This window comes from Ambystoma mexicanum, chromosome 10, assembly GCF_040938575.1.
Source record: "Ambystoma mexicanum isolate Mex_15411 chromosome 10, UKY_AmexF1_1, whole genome shotgun sequence".
In the NCBI taxonomy this organism is placed as follows: Eukaryota; Metazoa; Chordata; class Amphibia; order Caudata; family Ambystomatidae; genus Ambystoma; species Ambystoma mexicanum.
The window spans coordinates 767,919,035-767,938,677 of NC_090932.1; the positions used below are offsets into that span (position 1 = coordinate 767,919,035).

At 41.9% G+C, this 19,643-nt stretch overlaps 1 protein-coding gene across 4 annotated transcripts in view; it reads right to left on the bottom strand.

Moving 5' to 3' along the window:
• MME (membrane metalloendopeptidase) overlaps positions 1 to 19,643 on the bottom strand; it is a 589,667-nt gene that overhangs the window by 450,207 nt on the left and 119,817 nt on the right. For all 4 annotated transcript variants that reach the window (XM_069618415.1, XM_069618414.1, XM_069618413.1 and 1 more), the window contains exon 3: positions 12,891 to 12,926. In XM_069618415.1, the coding sequence (XP_069474516.1) occupies positions 12,891 to 12,926 (36 nt within the window). The remainder of the gene's footprint in view (positions 1 to 12,890; positions 12,927 to 19,643) is intronic.

Genomic DNA, 19,643 nt, shown 5'->3' on the forward strand with positions numbered 1-19,643 from the left:
AAACAAATGCAAGCAGCCTCCGAATTTCCCTAGCCTTACACGTCAGCAATGGAGGCTTTGATTCAGAAAGTCATATCTAGCTGTCATGCAAGTGCCAAGAATGATGGGTATTGCTTACTGAGAGTGAGAGTAAAAGATGAGGAGACAAGTAAAGAGAGTGGCATAGAAAGAGAGAGGGTCAGAGAGAGAAAGAGGAGAGAGGGAGATCCAGAGAGCTATATTAAAGTGTGAGACAATGGAAATAAGAAATATTATCAAGCAATACAAGGATAATGAAAAGAAGTCATTAGAGGAAAAGGAAAAGTTTTTGTGAGAGAGAAAGAGAGACAGAAATTGGGAAATACAATGAAACAGGGAACGAGAGATGGAATGACAGAAGAAAAGTTAAAGTGAAAGGACGGAAGGAAGAAACAATAGGTATCGTTACTGCCCAGTGTTATGGTATGAATATCCAGTGAAGGATGAAAGGCCTTTGGCTGCTTGTACCTCTGTTTACAGGTGCCTATGTAATATCTAAGAGTGGATTATTTTGGCCAAGGTGGAGGTTAAATGGGCATTTAGTTAATCTCTCCCAGTCTTTGTAACTCCAAGTGATAGCAACTCCAACTCCTACACACTCTGTCCCCTGCTAGCCTTGCACTCATACATTGAGGACCAACTATTTCAGACCCCCAGAGTCGTTGAGCTTTCAGGAACCATTGGAGAAGATTTGAGGGGGAAAAAGACCGGCACTGGCCCCAAGACCCAATTGCCTGATGAATGTCTGACAAACACTGTTCTTTATTGTGCTGATATGTTCTGGCTTGACAGGCAATGACCAAGGTGGCTCCATTGGCGCAGTACCTGTGCAAGCTAGTCTGAGGCATCCGGCCACTCTTACTGAGCCTTGGACATTGAGAAAAGAGAAATTTGAGCCTATGTTTCTCTCACCCTGGCATCCGTTTCTTGCAGCTGAAAGGTCCATGCCTTTCAGAAACCCTAATATGACACTTCAGTAAAAAGGGGCGGGGGGTTCCGACGCAGCCAACTTTCCCTTCGCCTGCCAAACCATGACCCTTGTTGCACAACTTGTATCCACGGGTGTCATTTCACCAAAATGCCAGGGGTAGCGGAAGTGACATCACACGACCCTTGACCTCTGATGACATCACAGGAAGTGATTTAATTCGACCCCATCCCCAAGTGGCACCACAGGAAGCAATGGAACACTACCGTTCATCCATTGAGAAAACATGAAGTGGCATCACATAGCATTGTTTCTAAGTACACTACGAAAAATATGGATACGATATCACTGTAAAGTGATATACGTTTCATACAAGAATGGATCACCATATGTATCATTAATATCATTGCATACAGGCCCATATTACCAAATCACTGACTGCAAGCAGACGTCCAAGGCCAAACGATAATGATGTGTTATTATATAGCACTTACGCTTAAGCGCTTCATATAGAACAAATATACATACAATATCACCCAACCTGTGTTGGTACTCATTGATCAACCTCAGCAGGATGAAAGGCTGAGTTGACCTTGCTGGTAGTCAAACCTGCAACCTGCAGATCAAACACACTTTGCAGCAGCCAGTGCTCAACCCACTGAGCTATCTTACTGGCTATAGCTATCAGAAAACCAGCCACTCCAGGAACAAAGAGCCACATGCTGCTGGCCACGTGCTGCTGGCCACAGCCCATGAGCCTCAATGTAAAAGAAAAAACAGTTCTTTTAATTATTTTGTTTTTAGGGGTAGCAAGGGAGACCACAGGGGTAGCAAGGGAGATATACACGCATTTCACCATGGTATTTTTCGTTGCATGTTTTTTCATCGCCGTTTTTATTTCGAAAAAAAACTCATCTTTTTTTTCTTTTTTGGGGGGGTTAACAAATTAAATATATGGTTGTGGGTGTAAGGGAATAAAAAAAAAAGGTGGGCCCTTGGGGGGTAACCCCCCACCAAAAAAAAAAACGGCAATGAAAAAACCTGCGATGAAAAATACTGCGGCGAAATATTGTAGAACCGCAAGGGAGACCTCAGGGGTCGCAGTTGCAACCCCTGCGACCCCTAAATGATGTCCATGCTTGTATCCTTTTAGCGCTTTGAAGCACACCACTTGTGTATATGTGCTGTATTAATACGCAATTACAATTACATGTGGGACAAAGCAAGAGGGAGAAAGAGAGAGAGAGGACAAGCGAGGGAGTGTACTTATCAACATAACATAACAGGTGTATTTGTAGAGTGCCCGTTCACACCCAGAGGGGCATCATGGCGCTATTGATAGATAACAGATGTGTATTGTTACCCAATGTAATGGTACATATTTTATCAACCTCAGAAGGATGAAGGGCTGAGTGGATTTCAATTCTCAACTATTACATTCAAATCCATGCATATTAGCTGAATTTTCTAACCCAAAGGGCTCCATGATACCGTGGATCTTCACTTCCATCCTCTATTATCCAATATGCAAGGTTTCACTTTGCTGTGGCGTGCAATGTTGTTTTGCAATATGTCAGCCATCTTTTGTCACTTTATGCAAACATTTTCTAAGTCTTTTTGTGTGGTTTGCTACTCAATTCTACCTTTTCACGTTCGCCATTTTCCTGCTGCCAAAGCACTCTGTGTGCGATGTCAGAAGGCAAAGGACACTTGTTACAACAGCCTCGATTGGACCCCTTCGACCACCAATCCCCTGTGGCATGTTTGCCTTTATAAGGGGATTCATTCCTCTCCTTTGATTCATCGTTGGACTTTTAAGAAGAACAAGAGGAATTAATTGGACCTCTATTGGGGATACAGTCTATCCCAAAATCCTCTGTCAGGGAGGTGAAGACAGAGGGTATTCTAGGCAGAGGAGGGATCTATCCCAATGGGGAACAGTGGGGGTGAACTGATGTGGACAAAGGTCTCTCTTTTTACTGCACTGTATTCATGCTCCTGTTCCCTTAAATTGCAGGAGCCCTGTAGGTCTCAGCCAGGCTCCCTCGAGTGTGAGTGCAGAACAGAAGGACTCTTTTGCCCTGGATTGGGACTTCATAACTTGGGTAAAACTCGGAAAATCTGCATACAAACCCCGTTAACGGTTCCTGCACCCCACTACACTGCATGCATGCACCCCTAAGTCAGATCCGTACCACAGCTGTGTGCAAGCACCCCTAAATCCGACACCCGGTCTTACCTCTGCGTGGTGATTCCTATGCGCAAGTGTCTGTATGCCTGCCTTCGGGTGGTTGATTGTATGAGGGATTTGCGTGGCCATTTCCCCGCCGAGAAGTTGCATGCCTCGGATCCATGAATACGTATTGTTCCACGCAATAGTGGGCGTGGGATGGACTGCCTGCGGGCCGTCCCTCGCAACACCAATGTTTTCCAATGTTCTTGCTCATTTTCCGTTTTCAGCCCCGTAATTTGCCCTGTGTGCAAGCCGCACCAAAGCTCTGCATGGTGTCTCGCGCGAGGCTCTCGACCTCTCAAAGCGACGTGCCGCGCCTGCAAAAACTCCATTCAACGTACGAAGAAGTGCTGCGCATTCGGTTCCATGAATCGACAAACAGGATTTTGCACACAGTTTGGCACGCAAAGTCCCAATTTTCCATGCAGATAATTCCATGAATAAGGCTCTTAGTGTATAAATCTTCTGGACATACCTCTTTTTAGATTTTTTGTGGGTATTTAGGTTTTATCAATGAAAATGTTTTCTTGTAACATATTTTTAGCTGATTTTAGTTTACCTGGGAGCTCAATGATATTTCAGGAATTCTTAAGTTGTATACAGAATATGAATACAACTTAGCTAGTTTTTCTACCTACTCATAAAGGAAGCAATCATTTAACACTTACATTTTTCGGATCCTTCCTTTTGTTTTGTAATTATAATTTGTATTTCAAGGAAGCATATGTACGACAATAAGAGATAAGGTATGTCGTTGCATTACTACATTTTCTAAAAACACAGTCAGCCTCATTACGACCCAGGCGGTAAATTACCGCCTGGGCTGTGACTTTACCACCATGGCATAAACTACGTTTACGCCATGGTGGTTGGCGGACTTACCGCCCCATTCCGAGTTTGGCGGGGCGGTAAGTCCCCAATCCCCATTTACCCTTCCCCATTCCCATTTTTGCCCCATAGGGCATAATGGGAGTGGGGAAGGCGTTAATTACGCCACCGTAAATTACGGTGGCGTAATTAACTCCATGGTCCCTTAGCGCCATGGATTTTAACACCTGCTAAAAGCAGGTGTTAAATCCGCCATGGCGCTAAGGGACCTCGTACTCAGGCGGTAAGGGTCGGCGCTGTTTACGGCGCCGTAAACCCCCTACCGCCTGAGTTGTAATGAGGCCCAGTATCAGAAAACAAAAATTGTGAAACTCAACTTCGTACAAAACAAATCAAAGCTACTGTTCGCATTACATTTCAGTGGCACATCAAAAGAAACATTAATGCAGACGAAAGGAAATGGAGACATATCTTTTGGGAGGAGTTTGAGGGAGATACAACTAAGTACAAACTGTTACGTTGATATTATCTAAAATAAAATATCAATCTTCAAGATGTCCTTTAAACATCAGGCAAATAATGATATTTCATAACAAAAATCCTTCTAATTATTCCAATGATTATTGGATATGTCTGTTAGGCAGTTTGTGGTGTCTTTCTTTTTCCAGCAACTAAGAATGCACACATTAGCAGTACACATACACAGCAGACATTAGCAGTTCACACATACAGGGCACATGCAACAGTGCTCTACACTAATCATCTAGTGTGGTGATTGTCCAGTGGTGTTATCGTTGAGAAGTCATGAAATATTGCTATTTCTACATCTGTAGATAATGGGTGGACAGTAAGTCTTGGACTGAATTCCATACAGTTTGCCAACACTTTCCAGGTATTATAAATCACCATTAAATGTGTATTAAATGTGCAATAAAGCACATTCTCCATCAAATGCTACTTTTGATAGCCTTTGTTTCAACAATTTCTTTGGCATCCAACACCATTCATATAATATTTTAAATTGTGTTATGTTCACTCTACCTTGTGTGCCCTCACCATGGAAGAGCATTGGCATTCACATGGACCACCTTGTAGTTGTTCATCCCATTTTACCAGGAGTTGTGTCTACATGGTTACATGGTGTGTAGTGTATCATATCAATCAACAAGGAATACACGGTTTAAATTCAACTTTTAAGTGTCAAGTCGATAAAAAGAGAGTTGGGAGGAAGAGGGATCTGTGCCAATCTCTCTTAGTGTCGATTGTAGGCAATGTTTAGTTGCAGGAACCTCCAATGCTCCTGTGTAGAAAGGGCACATTGCAAAGCTAGTTCTTGAAATAACAATAACGTGCTATCATTTTGATACACATGCCGAACGTGTTTGATGCCACATTTGTTCAAAATCAGCCAGTGTGGGCTTTTATTTTATTTAAATCCCAACTGAAGTGTTATGCCATATCTGAACTTCGTTATATAGGTTTTGGAGGACACGTGCCAAACCCAAGGATTAGTCTTAATTATTGGGTGTGACATTTTCTGTGAATGGGTGTTACATATTTAGCAATTATCCTGGCAGTGATTCTTGAGGTGCTCGTCTAATAGCACCCAACCAGGAGTAGCCCAACCAATATGCCGTTTTCAGAATATTCGGTTTAAATGGCCTTCTAAAAATAGATCTGTAGCTATGTTATCGGGTGTAGGCTCTTTTTCAGTGCAGGCTGCCAAATTCTGGAACTATTTGCCTTCGGACGTCTGCCTTAGTTGCAATCATCTAGAGTTCAGGCAGAAAATAAAGACATATTTTTTTCCCTCACTAGTTCTCTAACTTCTTGGAAAGTAGGTTTTATAGTTCCTGATTCTGATTGAGGGTTAAAATAGATTCTAAATGTGAACATTTGATTTCTAAATCATACCATGCTACGCCGTTCGCACAGTGTAACTCCATTTTGTATACTCATTCCACACACTATGGGTGAATTAATTCAACAATCACTGTAGAGTGAAAACTTTAGAGGGAATATCACAATGGATGTATTTGGTTGGCTGAGAAAAACAATCTATTTCAAGGAAGGGAACTAGATTTATGAATAAAGTATGCTACAAACCTTGGAACCGTTTTAGAACATGAGATACAGTGGTTCAAAACTTAGATAAGAACGGACCAAATTAATTTGGATGTTATGATCTTAAATAGGAAAGGGGTTTCTTTCTCTTAAAGCAGTGATTTAGGCAGTAAACAAAGAGACACGTTTAACATCAGTCATATCTATTTTAAAAAGGTCTTATGGATGAAGCGGTTCTGTAAAACAATACATCCTGGACTGGGAGGCACATAGGTGAGGAGGTTCGAGCCACACAAAAAGTTTCCAAAACAGATGTACGACGGATATCACATTTTAAGAACTACCAGAATACACAAGCATGATCTAGTGCAACAGGGGCCTGTCCTAATCATAACGGAACCCAGGCATTACAAAAGATAACTTCTGAGTGTCTCATTCTCATGAATAAAAGTTGACTTCTATTCTATGGAGGTGTGGCGAGTGCCTTCACACCCCCACTAGTGTTCCTCAAGGACCACAGACCTAGATCCTCTGCAGCAGTACTCATTCAACATAATAGTCATCTAACAAAACAACATATGCTTCATCCAACATGTAGTTTTCATGTAACATGTATCCCCGCTTTTGGAGGAACACTAGTGGAGAGGTAGGAGCACCTTCTCTTGTTTATAGATTGATGTTAGTATACCTGGGTTAGTATGTCCTTATTTAGGGTCCCCTGTTCGAGCAGGACCCTAAATAAGGCCATATTCACTACCCCTGATATAATAATGTTGTGGAAAGCAGAATGTAAAATGGAGTGGTATACATTGTAATTAAATGGCTTCACCAAAAGGAGTGCCTGTTGCAAGGGGTCACGTCTGCTGGCATATCACAAGGTAGAAAGTGAAAAAGGGTGGGGGTCTTTTAATGAAATGTATTGTCAAAGGAGAGATTTACAACCATTCAACTACAGTTGGAAGGAGTGTGCTCCTGCATGTTGAACGCTTCAATCAGGCACCTACATGTATCTCTTGATACGTTGCCATGTTAGCTATTACCATGTTTCTTGGGTGATCTTCATATCTTGGCCTGGTAGAATTAGTTGTGCGATAACAGAATCTGCTAAAATGATCTTCTTCAACAGTGTGTTCTGAGGTAATAGCTCACTGGGTACTTGAGGAAGGCAGTTCTGAAGCATTGGCTCTCTTCTTTTGTTGAACTTCACAGTGACATCATCCTGCGAATAGGTTGGTTATCCCTTCATTGTTCATTATGACCGTCTGGCTGGATTCAATAAGCCATACTGTAGTCCTCTGTTATGTAATTCATAAATCAATTCTAAAAAAAGAATTCTTATTCATTCTCATGTTTGAGCAGTATGCCATAAAGTATATTGTGTGGCCATGATAATACAGTGTTGAATTCTTTTTTGCTCCCTGAAGTATAGTGAGTTGATGCAGAAGTGAAAAAATGGTTAGAGGCTGGAGGCCCTTGTCACCAGGTATCCTCTCTTGTCTGGATTCAGAGAGCACACCCAATCTCCAGACAAGCATCACATGTAAGCTGGAGGCATTTCTTGATCCAGGACTTCATACATTTCACTGTGTAATAGCCTTCTATTTTATCAGGTACCCTGAAGAAGCCCATGTACTCTCTCTTCTATCTTCAATTCCATTCACGTCATCTCAAGCTGTCGACCTTCACTTGAAGGTGTTCCAGTCCTTCAACATGATCTATCAAATGATATACATGTACTTCGACATCTGTTGCCCTTTCAGGTATGGACTTTATCACAAAACAGACTTCTTTAATCTCGTCAATTCCATCTAGGGTATGTTGATCCTCTGATTAATTGGAATATTTAATAATCAATACATATTCCAGCATTTTGGCTGTATGCTGTTGTAGATGTGGATATGTGTTGAATGTTCTACTTCCCTTCAAACTTAGGAAATAGTTATTTGCAAGTGGATGTTTTATCAGAGGCCATCGAAACTGTGATTAATACAAAGCAGATTTTGGGAGGACTCACAGCAATTGAAATTAAAAGTGCATTACTGGAAGACTTACTAACTAGTTGCCTTTCACACAGGAATCAGTACTAGTAAATAGAAGCCTCTATTGGGAATATTGCATGAAAGGGTAAGTATTATCTGTGCAAGTCATTTCAAAGCAATAAGCTAGAGACATAATTTATGATCTTTCTAATGTGTCAGCGAGGAAGGTTGTGACTTTAAGTTGGAGATGTGTACTTGAAAGAGAAAGAAATCAGTGGATCTTGGTCTGCTGCAGATCCTCTACATCTCGTGGAAACAAAACATGTGGATTTGGGTGTCAGGATCAACACCATGGCCAATGGCAGCAGGACCCAGCTCACCTTACCACACTCTGCCACTCCATTAAGCCGCCACAGCACTCTCCTAATTGGCACCAGCAGGCCTCCTTGTCAGCAGAGTCCGCTAATAATGGTTTGACCTAGGTGCTGGGAAAGTTCAAATGCAGATCCTTTCCCTATAAATATATCTGTGTTCATCAAGCAGATAAAGGACCTGGAGAATCTAGGGATTTCAGAGTGCTAGACATTTTAGTATTGTGATTGGCACAGCTGCCATTGAGAGCGGGGTGCCGAAATCACCATTCATGGTATAATAATGCTAACAAATTGCTCTTGATCAGTCCTCCACTCCATGCTATAATCTTCAGTTCATTTAAACAGCTCACCTAAGACACTAACATTCAAAATGGGGCTTCAAGCATGGAGCTCGCTACTAAAGGGGCCATCTTGCAGATGGCTAGCCTTGCCCTCCTACACTCCAATTAAAATGTTCCCACACCAATATAATTTGATTTGACAGATCATTTGATGGTTCCCTTTTCTTTACCATTAAACAGTATTGTTTGCCAAGGGCAGAAAGGATTTTAAAAACACACCATTGCAATGTTGCCTTCTTCCATTGAAAGAAGGAGTTTTTGGTTTTATATGGTCCACTGATGACATTGCTATTAAGTACTCCTATGTTCTAGTATGATTCCTGGACATTTTAGTTTCATTACAATTAAAGAACCTAAACAAATAAAACACAGAATGTGTTATTAGGATGATTTGAACTCCAACAAATGTCAAATTTTCAAATTAGTGAAAATAGGTAATATATCTAAGAGTTCTGTAGATTTGGAAAATCTTAAAAAGGCCTGGGTAGAAATTTGATAAAAAGTGGATAATCAGATTATTCAAAATAAAAAAAAAACACTAGAGATAATGAAGCAAATGACCCATTAAAAACTGCGAAAAATCATATTGAGCCAGTAAAAACTGAATTGCTGAAGCCTTTGGTAGATATATGGTATAGGTTCAATAATTGTTTTGTCGATAAAATCAAATTAATTTGTGCAGACTTTGCTCATATGATTTTTAATCTATACGTTGACCATATGGAATATCTGGCTGCGGAATATGGTGTATCCATTCATCAATATAAAGGCGACAGTCAATTTTATCTTTATGTGTTTTATTCATTTATTGATTTATTTATTTTGTCATTTGTATAGCGCACAAAACACAGAGGCATCTACGCGCTTTTGGCTTAAGAGACTGATGTTATCTGATGCCTTAGTGTTTGCACTTTGGATGGTGCTAGTCCTTCTGAAGTTCAGTAACTATAAGACAGAATTCTTAGCGTGTGACCCTGAGCAGTATTCAGGACCAATTCAATCCTGTTTGACTGTCTTTACTGTAGGAGGAATTTCACAATATGTGTCTGTTTCTGTAAAATCAATTGGATTTATGCTGGATATTAGGTAATCCATGCAGCTTCACATTTCGAAAGAAAAGCCTAATTGGTACAATGTCAGTTACCAGCGATATGCAGAATACATTATTTCTTACCCACTGGTTATTGTCAATTGGCTGTTTTCCAATATCTGGTTCCATCCCACATAGACACTGTAAATGCCCTACTGGTACAAGTCTGCCTTGATACCTTTGAAAAAGGCATTTAATTCTGGCATCAGATTGCTTACAGAAGCCAGAAAATGTGTTCTATTTCACCTATTCACTAGGTGTAAGATTGGCTTCCTTTTGGAGATCAAAGTTTAATCAAATTAGGGTGTATGACCTATATCGCTATTCAGCAAGGCCACCCCCATTAACTAGCTTGTAGTCTGTCTCTGCTTGCTGGTCCTAGGAGGTCTCTTAGCAAGGCAAACCTACTTTTTGAAATTCTGAAGGTTTATAAATGGAATCAATTACCCACTACTCTATGTTTGCCCCCATCCTTGCTTCCTTTTAAATATAACTAAAAACACTTGTCTTTTCTATATAGCATCTGGTCTTTTTTTCTGAATATGTTGTATAATGTTATGTGGAGGAATATGACTCTTGAGCTATATCTGCAATATAATAGTATTAGCTTTAATTTCATTGTTTTATAAAAGCTAAATGGCTGTATTGTCTATGTTTTATTTATGGTTATACTCTTTATACAGTGCTCAGAAAATCATTATTTTACAAGGAATGCACTATATAAATTATTTTAATAAAACAAATAGACATATGGCAGAAGCAGGCTAGTGAGGAATCCCCAATGTAGACCCAGGGACTCCACCAAGAACCTAGGATGGTCAGATTGTGCAAAACTCACAGGAATACAGTAGCTTCAATGGGAGTACAACTGCAGATCCACCAACAAATGAATCAAGTCTGTGCCGACTTTCCCTTTTTTATCACTTGCCTGTAACCTCTGATATACCATGTCTCCATGTCCTCTAAAGTGTATTCTTTATAGTATATCCTCCCAATTACTTTTATATTATTGTATGCTGTTACTGTAACCCCTTGTGAAACCTCCACTGCTTTGTTTATAGACCCTCTTGAGTGTAAGAAATTCCACAGAACAGGTTACTTGAACCATGTTTGTTCTCAGTAGAGGGGCTCCCATGCTCATGTTTAATTTGCAAAACTTGGGCTTTCACCCTAAGTAACCTGTGGTCATTCAGACATGCAGCCCTTGCTCAATGTGCCTTGGAGAGTCCCAGCTCCATCTCATTGTGGAGGCCCAACAAGGCCGAAACACATGTCAGGTGTTGCTGATGGTACTCTTGTTCAGAGGAGAATTGCCTAGCATTTCGAGGCTGTACTGCCCTTGTGGGTGGGACCAGGCTGATTTGCAAATCGATTTTGCTTCTCTGTGAAGTGCCAGTGAGCTAAAATGTGGTTGCAGGCCCTCCCGAGTGGAAGAAGGCCCTCCTGAGTGAAAGGAATTCCATAGAGCCGGTTATTTGAACCATATTTGTACACAGTAGAGGGGCTCTGAAACTCCTGTCTGCTTTAGTCCTATGTTCCTCCTATATAAAAGCCACCACAAACAAATATACATATGTGATGAGCAAAATTGACTTCACTGGGATTTAAATGTGAGATTGAAGGCTGCACACAGATATCTGAGGGAAGGAAGGAAGGAAAGAAGGGAGGAAGGAAGGAAGGAAGAAGGAAGGAAGGAAGGAAGGAAGGAAGGAAGGAAGGAAGGAAGGAAGGAAGGAAGGAAGGAAGGAAGGAAGGAAGGAAGGAAGGAAGGAAGGAAGGAAGGAAGGAAGGAAGGAAGGAAGGAAGGAAGGAAGGAAGGAAGGAAGGAAGGGAGGGAGGGAGGGAGGGAGGGAGGGAGGGAGGGAGGGAGGGGGGAGGGAGAAGGAAGCTGCTTTTCTGTTGTGACACTGTTTTGAGGCAATGGACGTTTGTTTACAGAACACTTGTTAATTTTCCCCAAGGGCACCAAAATCTCTATGGCTGGAATGGAAAATGGGGTGCACACCAAGATTCGAGCGACTGTGCTAGTAAAAGTGCATTCCCGAAACGTGTTGTTACTCTGGCTCAGAGTGGCTCGAGAAACACTATTCAAAATGCATTATTCATGCGGAAGAAAACCAAACCTTTAGCCTTTCACACCAGTAATTGTCATGTTCCAAATAGTCATACACTCATCTTATCAACCTCTGAAGGATTAACAGTCGAGTCAATCTTGCAGCATCAGTTGCAATGCCATTTAGCAAGTGCACAGTTCATTGAAGCAGGTGCATTAAACAATCGATTTTTTCAACTGTAGATGTGGAAATATTTTAGAAAATATTTCATAGTAATACTATAATTACTTGGAAATAGTGCCTCGTTGATACATATAACTCACACACATTTATGCTAGGCTGTTAGGCCTTTTGTTGATCAAAAAACAATTTTATAACCTGCATCCATTTTGAAGAATCTGTGTAAAGAGTTGTTTCTACTTTGCAAAATAGTTACACAGGTAGTGTTTAAACGAGCTCCAACTTTGAATACACAGTTATCTGACGAATACACACGGTTTAAGCATGCACAATTGGAAATATATGTGGTTAATGCAAAACATTGGGCCTCATTAAGTATAGGTTCAGTTGCTAAACTCAACTACTGTTATCACCAGTTGTAATTTGGTGAAATCACTCCAACTGCAAGTGCCAGAATGGTAGTGTTGATCTAATTTTTTGGGGTCTATAGAGCTTCATGAGGATTTCTGAGGAATTACCCAGGCTAGTAATTTCATCCACAGTAATTTCTCCTTGATTTGGGGCAAAATGGAGGCCATGCCACCAGCTAAATATGGGAGGTACTTCCTCCGCTTTTCCCCCAATCTTGGAATTCGGCTGTGCAGTAAAATGTGCTGCAGATCTGTTACCACCAACATAATGGTTTTCCCACCACTCTTCTATAGCACCATCGACTCATAATGAGGCCCATTGTGTTGTAACAAACATAACGACTGTAAAAGTAACATCATTCAATTGATTTACAATAGTTGTATAAATTACCTGATTGAACACATTCGGCTGACTTGCAAACACCATCTAAAATGAAACAAAAACGTAATTAATTTAATTTGACATGATTTCATGTTATATATCATATGTGCTTTAACCCATGGAACACCCAATGGTCCTTGTCACAATGCTTTGCACCAGTCCAGTGCTGCTTTGCTCAGTATCAGCCTTGGAAAAAAGTAGCCTACTGGGGAAGCGCATTGAACAAAAACATGTTTGCATTAAGGCTGTTTTGACCCTGTATTAATACTGTGCAAAAGTGCTCTTGTGGCAGTGCTAAGTTTCTGCAATGAGGCATGTGGGTATATACAATCATCAAACAGTAGCTCATTAACATCATAAGCAGATCAGCTTCTGTAGACCCTCCAAAAGGCAACTGACTAAAATGGATGGTGTCCAGGATAAACTTTTCTTTTAGGCAATAATCCCAGTCAGAGAAGAAAGAAACTGGGCCTGATTCACAGACCATTTTCCTATGGGATTGCACCATTACAAAACGCTTCCATGAATCAGGCCCACTGTTTTCACACCAGTAATGCTGATTTCCTTTGCACAAAATGGAACATATACCAACATCATAAAAGCTCTTATTTTGCACTGTCTCGGGAGGATAGCTCAGGGGCAACGTGCTCGCCTTGGAAGCAAGACGAGACAGAGAAACACAGGTTTGATCCCCGGGTCCACGCTTAGAAACCTCTGGGTATTAAGCTTGTTATAAATAACCTATCATGTCATATCACTGTGTGGGAACTCCTCCTAACAATCCACGTGAATCAGTATGTTGATTTCAGTAGCTTGATTTCAGCAGATTGTGCCCACGATTAATGCATTAGGTAACAGCGGGAATAATGAAATGTAATCAATTGGACAATGATAAAAGACATGTTTGTCATGTCATGGTGGCTGTCATTTGCAGATTTCCATTGTGCACCATAGCATGTAATGTAGATCCTATTTGCCTCACTGCACTCTACAGTGAAATGTCCACACGGCGTAGATGGAGCAGCAAATCGTTAATTGATTACAAATCATATCACTTTATTTCGGCAAAATAGCCATAAAAGCATAAAAACATGCATACAACATTAGCAATAATACAAATCTCAAAAACAATAATACGAATTGCATTGATACTGGGTTTCAAAAACAGTCCATAAATACCATTTCAGCAAAATAAAAATTAGGCCTTAAAATCAATACAGAAGCATACAAGACCACATCTTAAATATGCTAAACATGTTTTCCACCCCATTCAGTTTCTTTGGCTTCCACACAATCATATATATCTGCCCATTTTGCAGGGATGTCATTTCACCAAAATGCCAGAGGTAGCGGAAGTGACATCACATGACCCTTGACCTCTGATGACATCATAGAAAGTGATGTAATTTCACCCAATCCAAAGTGACATCACAGGAAGCGATGGAACACAACCTCTCTCCCCTTGACAAAACTGGAAGTGGCATCATATAGCATTGTTTTTAAGTACACTACACTATATCAGTGTGTACAGGCACATATTACAAATTACCGTGAATGCAAGCAGACGTCCAAGACCAAATGATAATGATGTGTTATTATTTAGAACAAATATATAAACAATATCACCCATCCTGTGTTGGTACTCATTTATTGACCTCAAAAGGATGAAAGGCTGAATTGACCTCGCCGGGATTTGAACATGCAACCTGCAGATCTCATGTACATCTCAGCAGCAAGCGCTCAATCAACTGAGCTATCTTGCCGGCTTTAGCTACTTACCTGCTTTAGTAAAATGAGCTGAATGTGACATCCATCAAATAATAGATAACACAGATGTCCTTCTAGCGAAAGCTTGTCTTAAAAACGACAGCAGCGACCATCTGAGATACAGGCTCTCTGCCCAGAGAGGATATAACAAGGCAAGTCGACAGTGTGCAAAATGTCTATCTTTAAGAACTGGGAGACGCGTTCTTGCTCTGATGTCTTTAAAAACTGGACAGAACTGAACAAAAGGCAGAGTATCTTCCTCTGCCTCACACCCAAAGGGACACATATTTCCTTGCCCGCCCCTGACCAGCGGGACAGCATAAATCTTATAGGGGACAATTAAACTATGCTTGAGCCAAGAAGTTTCTCTCTCCAGGATTATTTGCCCATAATAAATAATTTTGAATTGCATCAATTAAATAATGGCCACATTTCTATTAGTGCCCTTCTTTATTTCCATACATTCTCTCTCAGCTCTAGTGATGCTTAACAGCTGATGCTTGAGCTGTGTCGCATCAGATTTAGGGATGACCGTAGGCTTGGTCAGATGGTGTTCAGCATTTATTTTAACCAACCACTTCCTCACATGTGACATCCATGGAACTGCCTGCACTCCCCCCCTGGCCAAGGCATGTTTAATAAATGAGTGTTTTACACCAGCCCTCGGGTTTGCCGATAGTCTGAACCAATGCAAAATTGATTCCAGCACCATTTCATCACGAGAACAACATGCCTAGCTCAGTATGGGCAACATAGTTTGGGCTGATTGATTAAGGCTGAGGATTTATTTTAAAAAGACATTCCTGGAAATTTGGATGCTCTGTGTATTGCCGTAGCCCCATAATGAGGCCCCACAGTTGGCAGCAGCTTTTGCTAGTATGCACCATTTTTTTTAGGTCTAGTGGCTTGGTACTAGACATTGACATACATCTAATCCACCGCCCCCCCCAAGAGCTTGTTTCAACCTAACCCCTAATTTCTCACTATAAACCACTGGTTTCAAATTGGGATTACGACATAGCCCCAGATAATCAAAGGGCAGCACTCTCAGGATTATTACACCATTTGTAGACAGTGATGCCATCTTCGGGCTCTTCCTACACAGATGACACAACATGACAGCCAATTTGACATCATTAACTTTAAAATACAATGATGTCATGAAGTCTGTACACACAATGACAAGGTCCTGCAAGGCTCTTGGTGTACGAGCAATCAGGACCGCGTCATTGGCGTATGCCAAGACTGGGTAGGACTTCCCATTCTTTTTTGGCACATCCATGCTGACCCGCATCAATGCCTCCCTTAGTCCGTTGATGTAGAGGCAAGTTTGTGCTTCAAGCAAAGTGAATCAGCCTGGATCAGATAGAGATTTAAATGTGTTCACTTGTGACCAATCCTGGGAGGAAACCCACTTGTATCTAATCAAGAATGCTTCTGGTATCAATCCAAGATTCAATTTTACCCAGATGCACTCTTCCAAAGATTTTGTGCAAAAGAGTCAAGGAGAGAAATTGGTCTATATGAGGTCAGGCAGTCTCTTGGACACTTTTTATAAATAGGGTGGATGATCCCTTTCCCACATGATTCTAGAAATTGTGCATTTGTGCACATACCATTAAAACAAGCTGTCAATAGTGGAGCCCATAGTTCTACATTTTCTGTAAACAGGTCAGCCGGAATACTGTCTGAACCTGGCGAGCAGACGAATATCTGGTGGACAATTGGTTCTGTAATTGATTACATATTTGTAACTATAACCCTTCTAGTGTCTTGAATATTGTTCCCCCTTCAGAATAACGTGTATGGATCTTAGCAATCATGCTTATTTAGCTTTTACTATACTTGAAAGAGCTGATCACCTGGCATACATCAACACCAACAAAAGAGGCAATGCGATTCAATGGCATTTTAGAGCAATTGATGAGTTAATGGAATTGCTAAACAACTTATTCTATCTTAATAAATCGAGGTAAAGAAAGCAGTCATAGGACAGGTTTAAGCATTCAGAGAGGTGAGAGGTTTGCCTAGCTGAGGAGCAAGAGTTTCTAATGGGGCACAAGAGGGGTTAGCCTTCATCAGTTGAGATAGCACTTTGTCAGTATTAGTGTGACTAAAGTAAGAGATAGAGGCATAGGATGAAGGTAGAGTAGGTGGAGTGTAACATGAAGGAGGAGGGAGTGTGAGGAAATTCAGGAGAGAGGTGCTAATTTTGGAAATGTTTGCAGTGAAGTATTCAGCTAGGTCATTAGCTGTGAGAATGGAGTTGATAGTCATAGACTTAGGAGGAGTGAGGATTGAGTTTAGGGTGCCCTGCAACCATCAAGGATGATTGGAGTGAGAGTCAATGAGGTTTAGGCAGAATTCCCTTTTAGCTCTATCAATAGTGTACTTGAGAGAGTTCGGAGCAGAGAGGTAGAGTTGCAGCTCCACATGTGAGTGGGTACACCTCCTGTCATGACCCTCGCCCAAAACCCCCTCTGGCAAACCTATTGGTCAGGTGGAGTCAGGACTCGGGCCTCTAGAGCCTGGCATCCTCTTCAAAAGCCCTCATGGGTCCAGTCCTGGCGCCTATTGCGCCAGGCTCATACACCATGAAAAACAATGTGCTTGGGAACTACTTTATTGTATCGTCAGCCAACATGGCGGCATCCACATAGCTTGGTTCATAAGAACCAAGCTATGCGGTCTAGTGTTTTGGGTGGGGTAGCCTAGGGACTACTTTACCTGGACTATTTTGTTGGGGCTATTTAAACCACACTCGAGCAAGACAACACTCTTCGCGTTACTTTGCAGCATGCAACATGACGCTCACCGTGTCCATCTATTCCCTCGAACCTCGGAGAAGCAGAACCTGCAAGGAGACAAAAGGAACATCATTAGCAGCAGCATCTTACCTGCAGTCTTCATCTTTAAACACTCGCAGCTACTGAGAACAGCTTCCTCGAATCTGCACGCCTCCCGGACAGAACTACCTGAAAGAGGAAGATAGAGGCAACATTAAAGAAAGCAGTAGAGACATTTACAAATTACGAACTGCTCAAAAGGCTTACCTGGCAGGTCACCTCTCGGCTGGCACCACTCCGGACATTCCACTCGCGCTGAGGAACACTGCGACCTACAAGGAAGGAAAACACAGGTTAGCAAAGGCAGGACTTTGCAGCGCTGCGCATAGCGCTTACTTTCCGCATCATAGTGCTCTTAATGCGCCATCATTTACCAGCGGGGTACAAACAAGCCAGTTCACCGCGCTGAAGCTCTGCATACCTAAGGGAGAAAAAAAAGAGACATTTTAAACAAAGAAAGGCATGCAGGATAGCAACAAAACTGAAGAACAGCAATAAGACATACCTGAACAATATCAAATGGGCCGGCGTCAGTGAAGTAACTGGACCGCACTCGCCCATGAAAGAGAACGCGCCCCTGCAAAGAAGGCAGGACGGAGAGCACACCTTATTCTACCACAAGGTGAGGAGAGGGTGCCAGAGGGACTGAAATCATACGGGGGTGGAGGGAGGATACTTACCCCAGTCGGTCAGTCTTGAACACAGTCCTCCTGTATTTTCAGGCAGAACCTTCCCCGCAGACCACATCAGGGCAAAGCTGAGAAGCATACCAGCGAGTAACCCGGCTGGGTGGCGTCCCTGTGGATAGCAGGTGAGCGTAACACCTCCATTTGTGCATCAGCCAACACTTGTCTGTGTGTCAAGAGCGTATGAATGGAGTCACCCATGGTTGAGGATGCTGAGACTTAGGGGTGAAAGTTAGCAGTGGGAGTGAGAGGATAATGAGTCATATAGTTGGGATTGGAAGCTGGAGAAGGCAGTGTTAGTGGAACTCTAGGTTGGAAAAGGGGGATGGCAGAAGGTTTATATTTCCTTTTAGTAATAGGTGAAGCAAGTAGTGAGTAAAGGTCAGAGGGTGGCCCGGAGCAGATATGGATGGTGTGACAGTAGTATTAGGGGCTGAGAGAGAGGTGGAGATGAAAAAGAGATCCAAAGAGAGGGTGTGTGTGTGTGTGTGTGTGTGTGTGTGGGGCTAGGTTTTGGAATGAGTGGAGAGCTTGGTCTCCTAAAATAAGACTGAAGTTCAGATTTCTGAGAAGTAGTGGGAGAGGGAAGGTTAAAGTCACCTAAGAGAATGAGGTGATGTTTAGTGGAAAGAGTATCAAGGAGTTGGCCAAGTTCATCAAAGAATGGTCCAGTAGGACCAGGAGGGCGATAGATGGAGATGATGTGAATCGAGTGAGGCAGAGCAATATCAGAGACAGTGAATTCAAAAGAGGTAGAGGAGGAGGCAGTCGAGATTATTGAGGCATTGAGGTGGGAAGAGGGTAGGTGTCTAACGCCTCCACCTCTGCCAGTCAGTCGAGGAGAGTGAATGAAGGATTGTTTGGAGTCTTGTAAGGCCATCAGAGAGTCACTGTCAGATGGAGAAATCAAGGTTTCAGTGATAGCAAGAAGGTCTAGAGGAGGAAAGCTGTCGTAAAAGTAGTTAGTGATGAAGGAAGTTTTGTTGCATACAGACTGAGCATTCCAGAGTGAAATGTTCAGTTGATGAGGTAAGGAAGAGTAGAGAAGTTGAGTCTCAGAGGACGGGAAGAGAGGTGGATAGGTGTAAGAGGAGGTATGGTTAGCTTGTCGGCTTTGTTTGTTGGAAGGAGACAGAAGAGAGATATAGAAGTGGGAGTTTCGATGTGTGAATTTTATAATAGAGATATGAATGGAAGAAGCGTGGTGAGAGATAGGAGAAAGAGCAGGAGTGAATGCATAATATGTGAGTAGCCCGGTGTGGAAAGACAGTACAATAATCAGGAAGCTTTGGGTACTCACTGGTGCAACAGGGAGAAAGGCAAAAGCAAAGGCTATTTGATGGAAATGAGTGCCATGTGATCTGAGCACTAGAGTAAATGCTGGTACTCCCTAGACAGTTTATAGTAATATCTTGGAAATAGCCATGTATATAAGGATCTGGAACACCTCCTCACATTTCCAT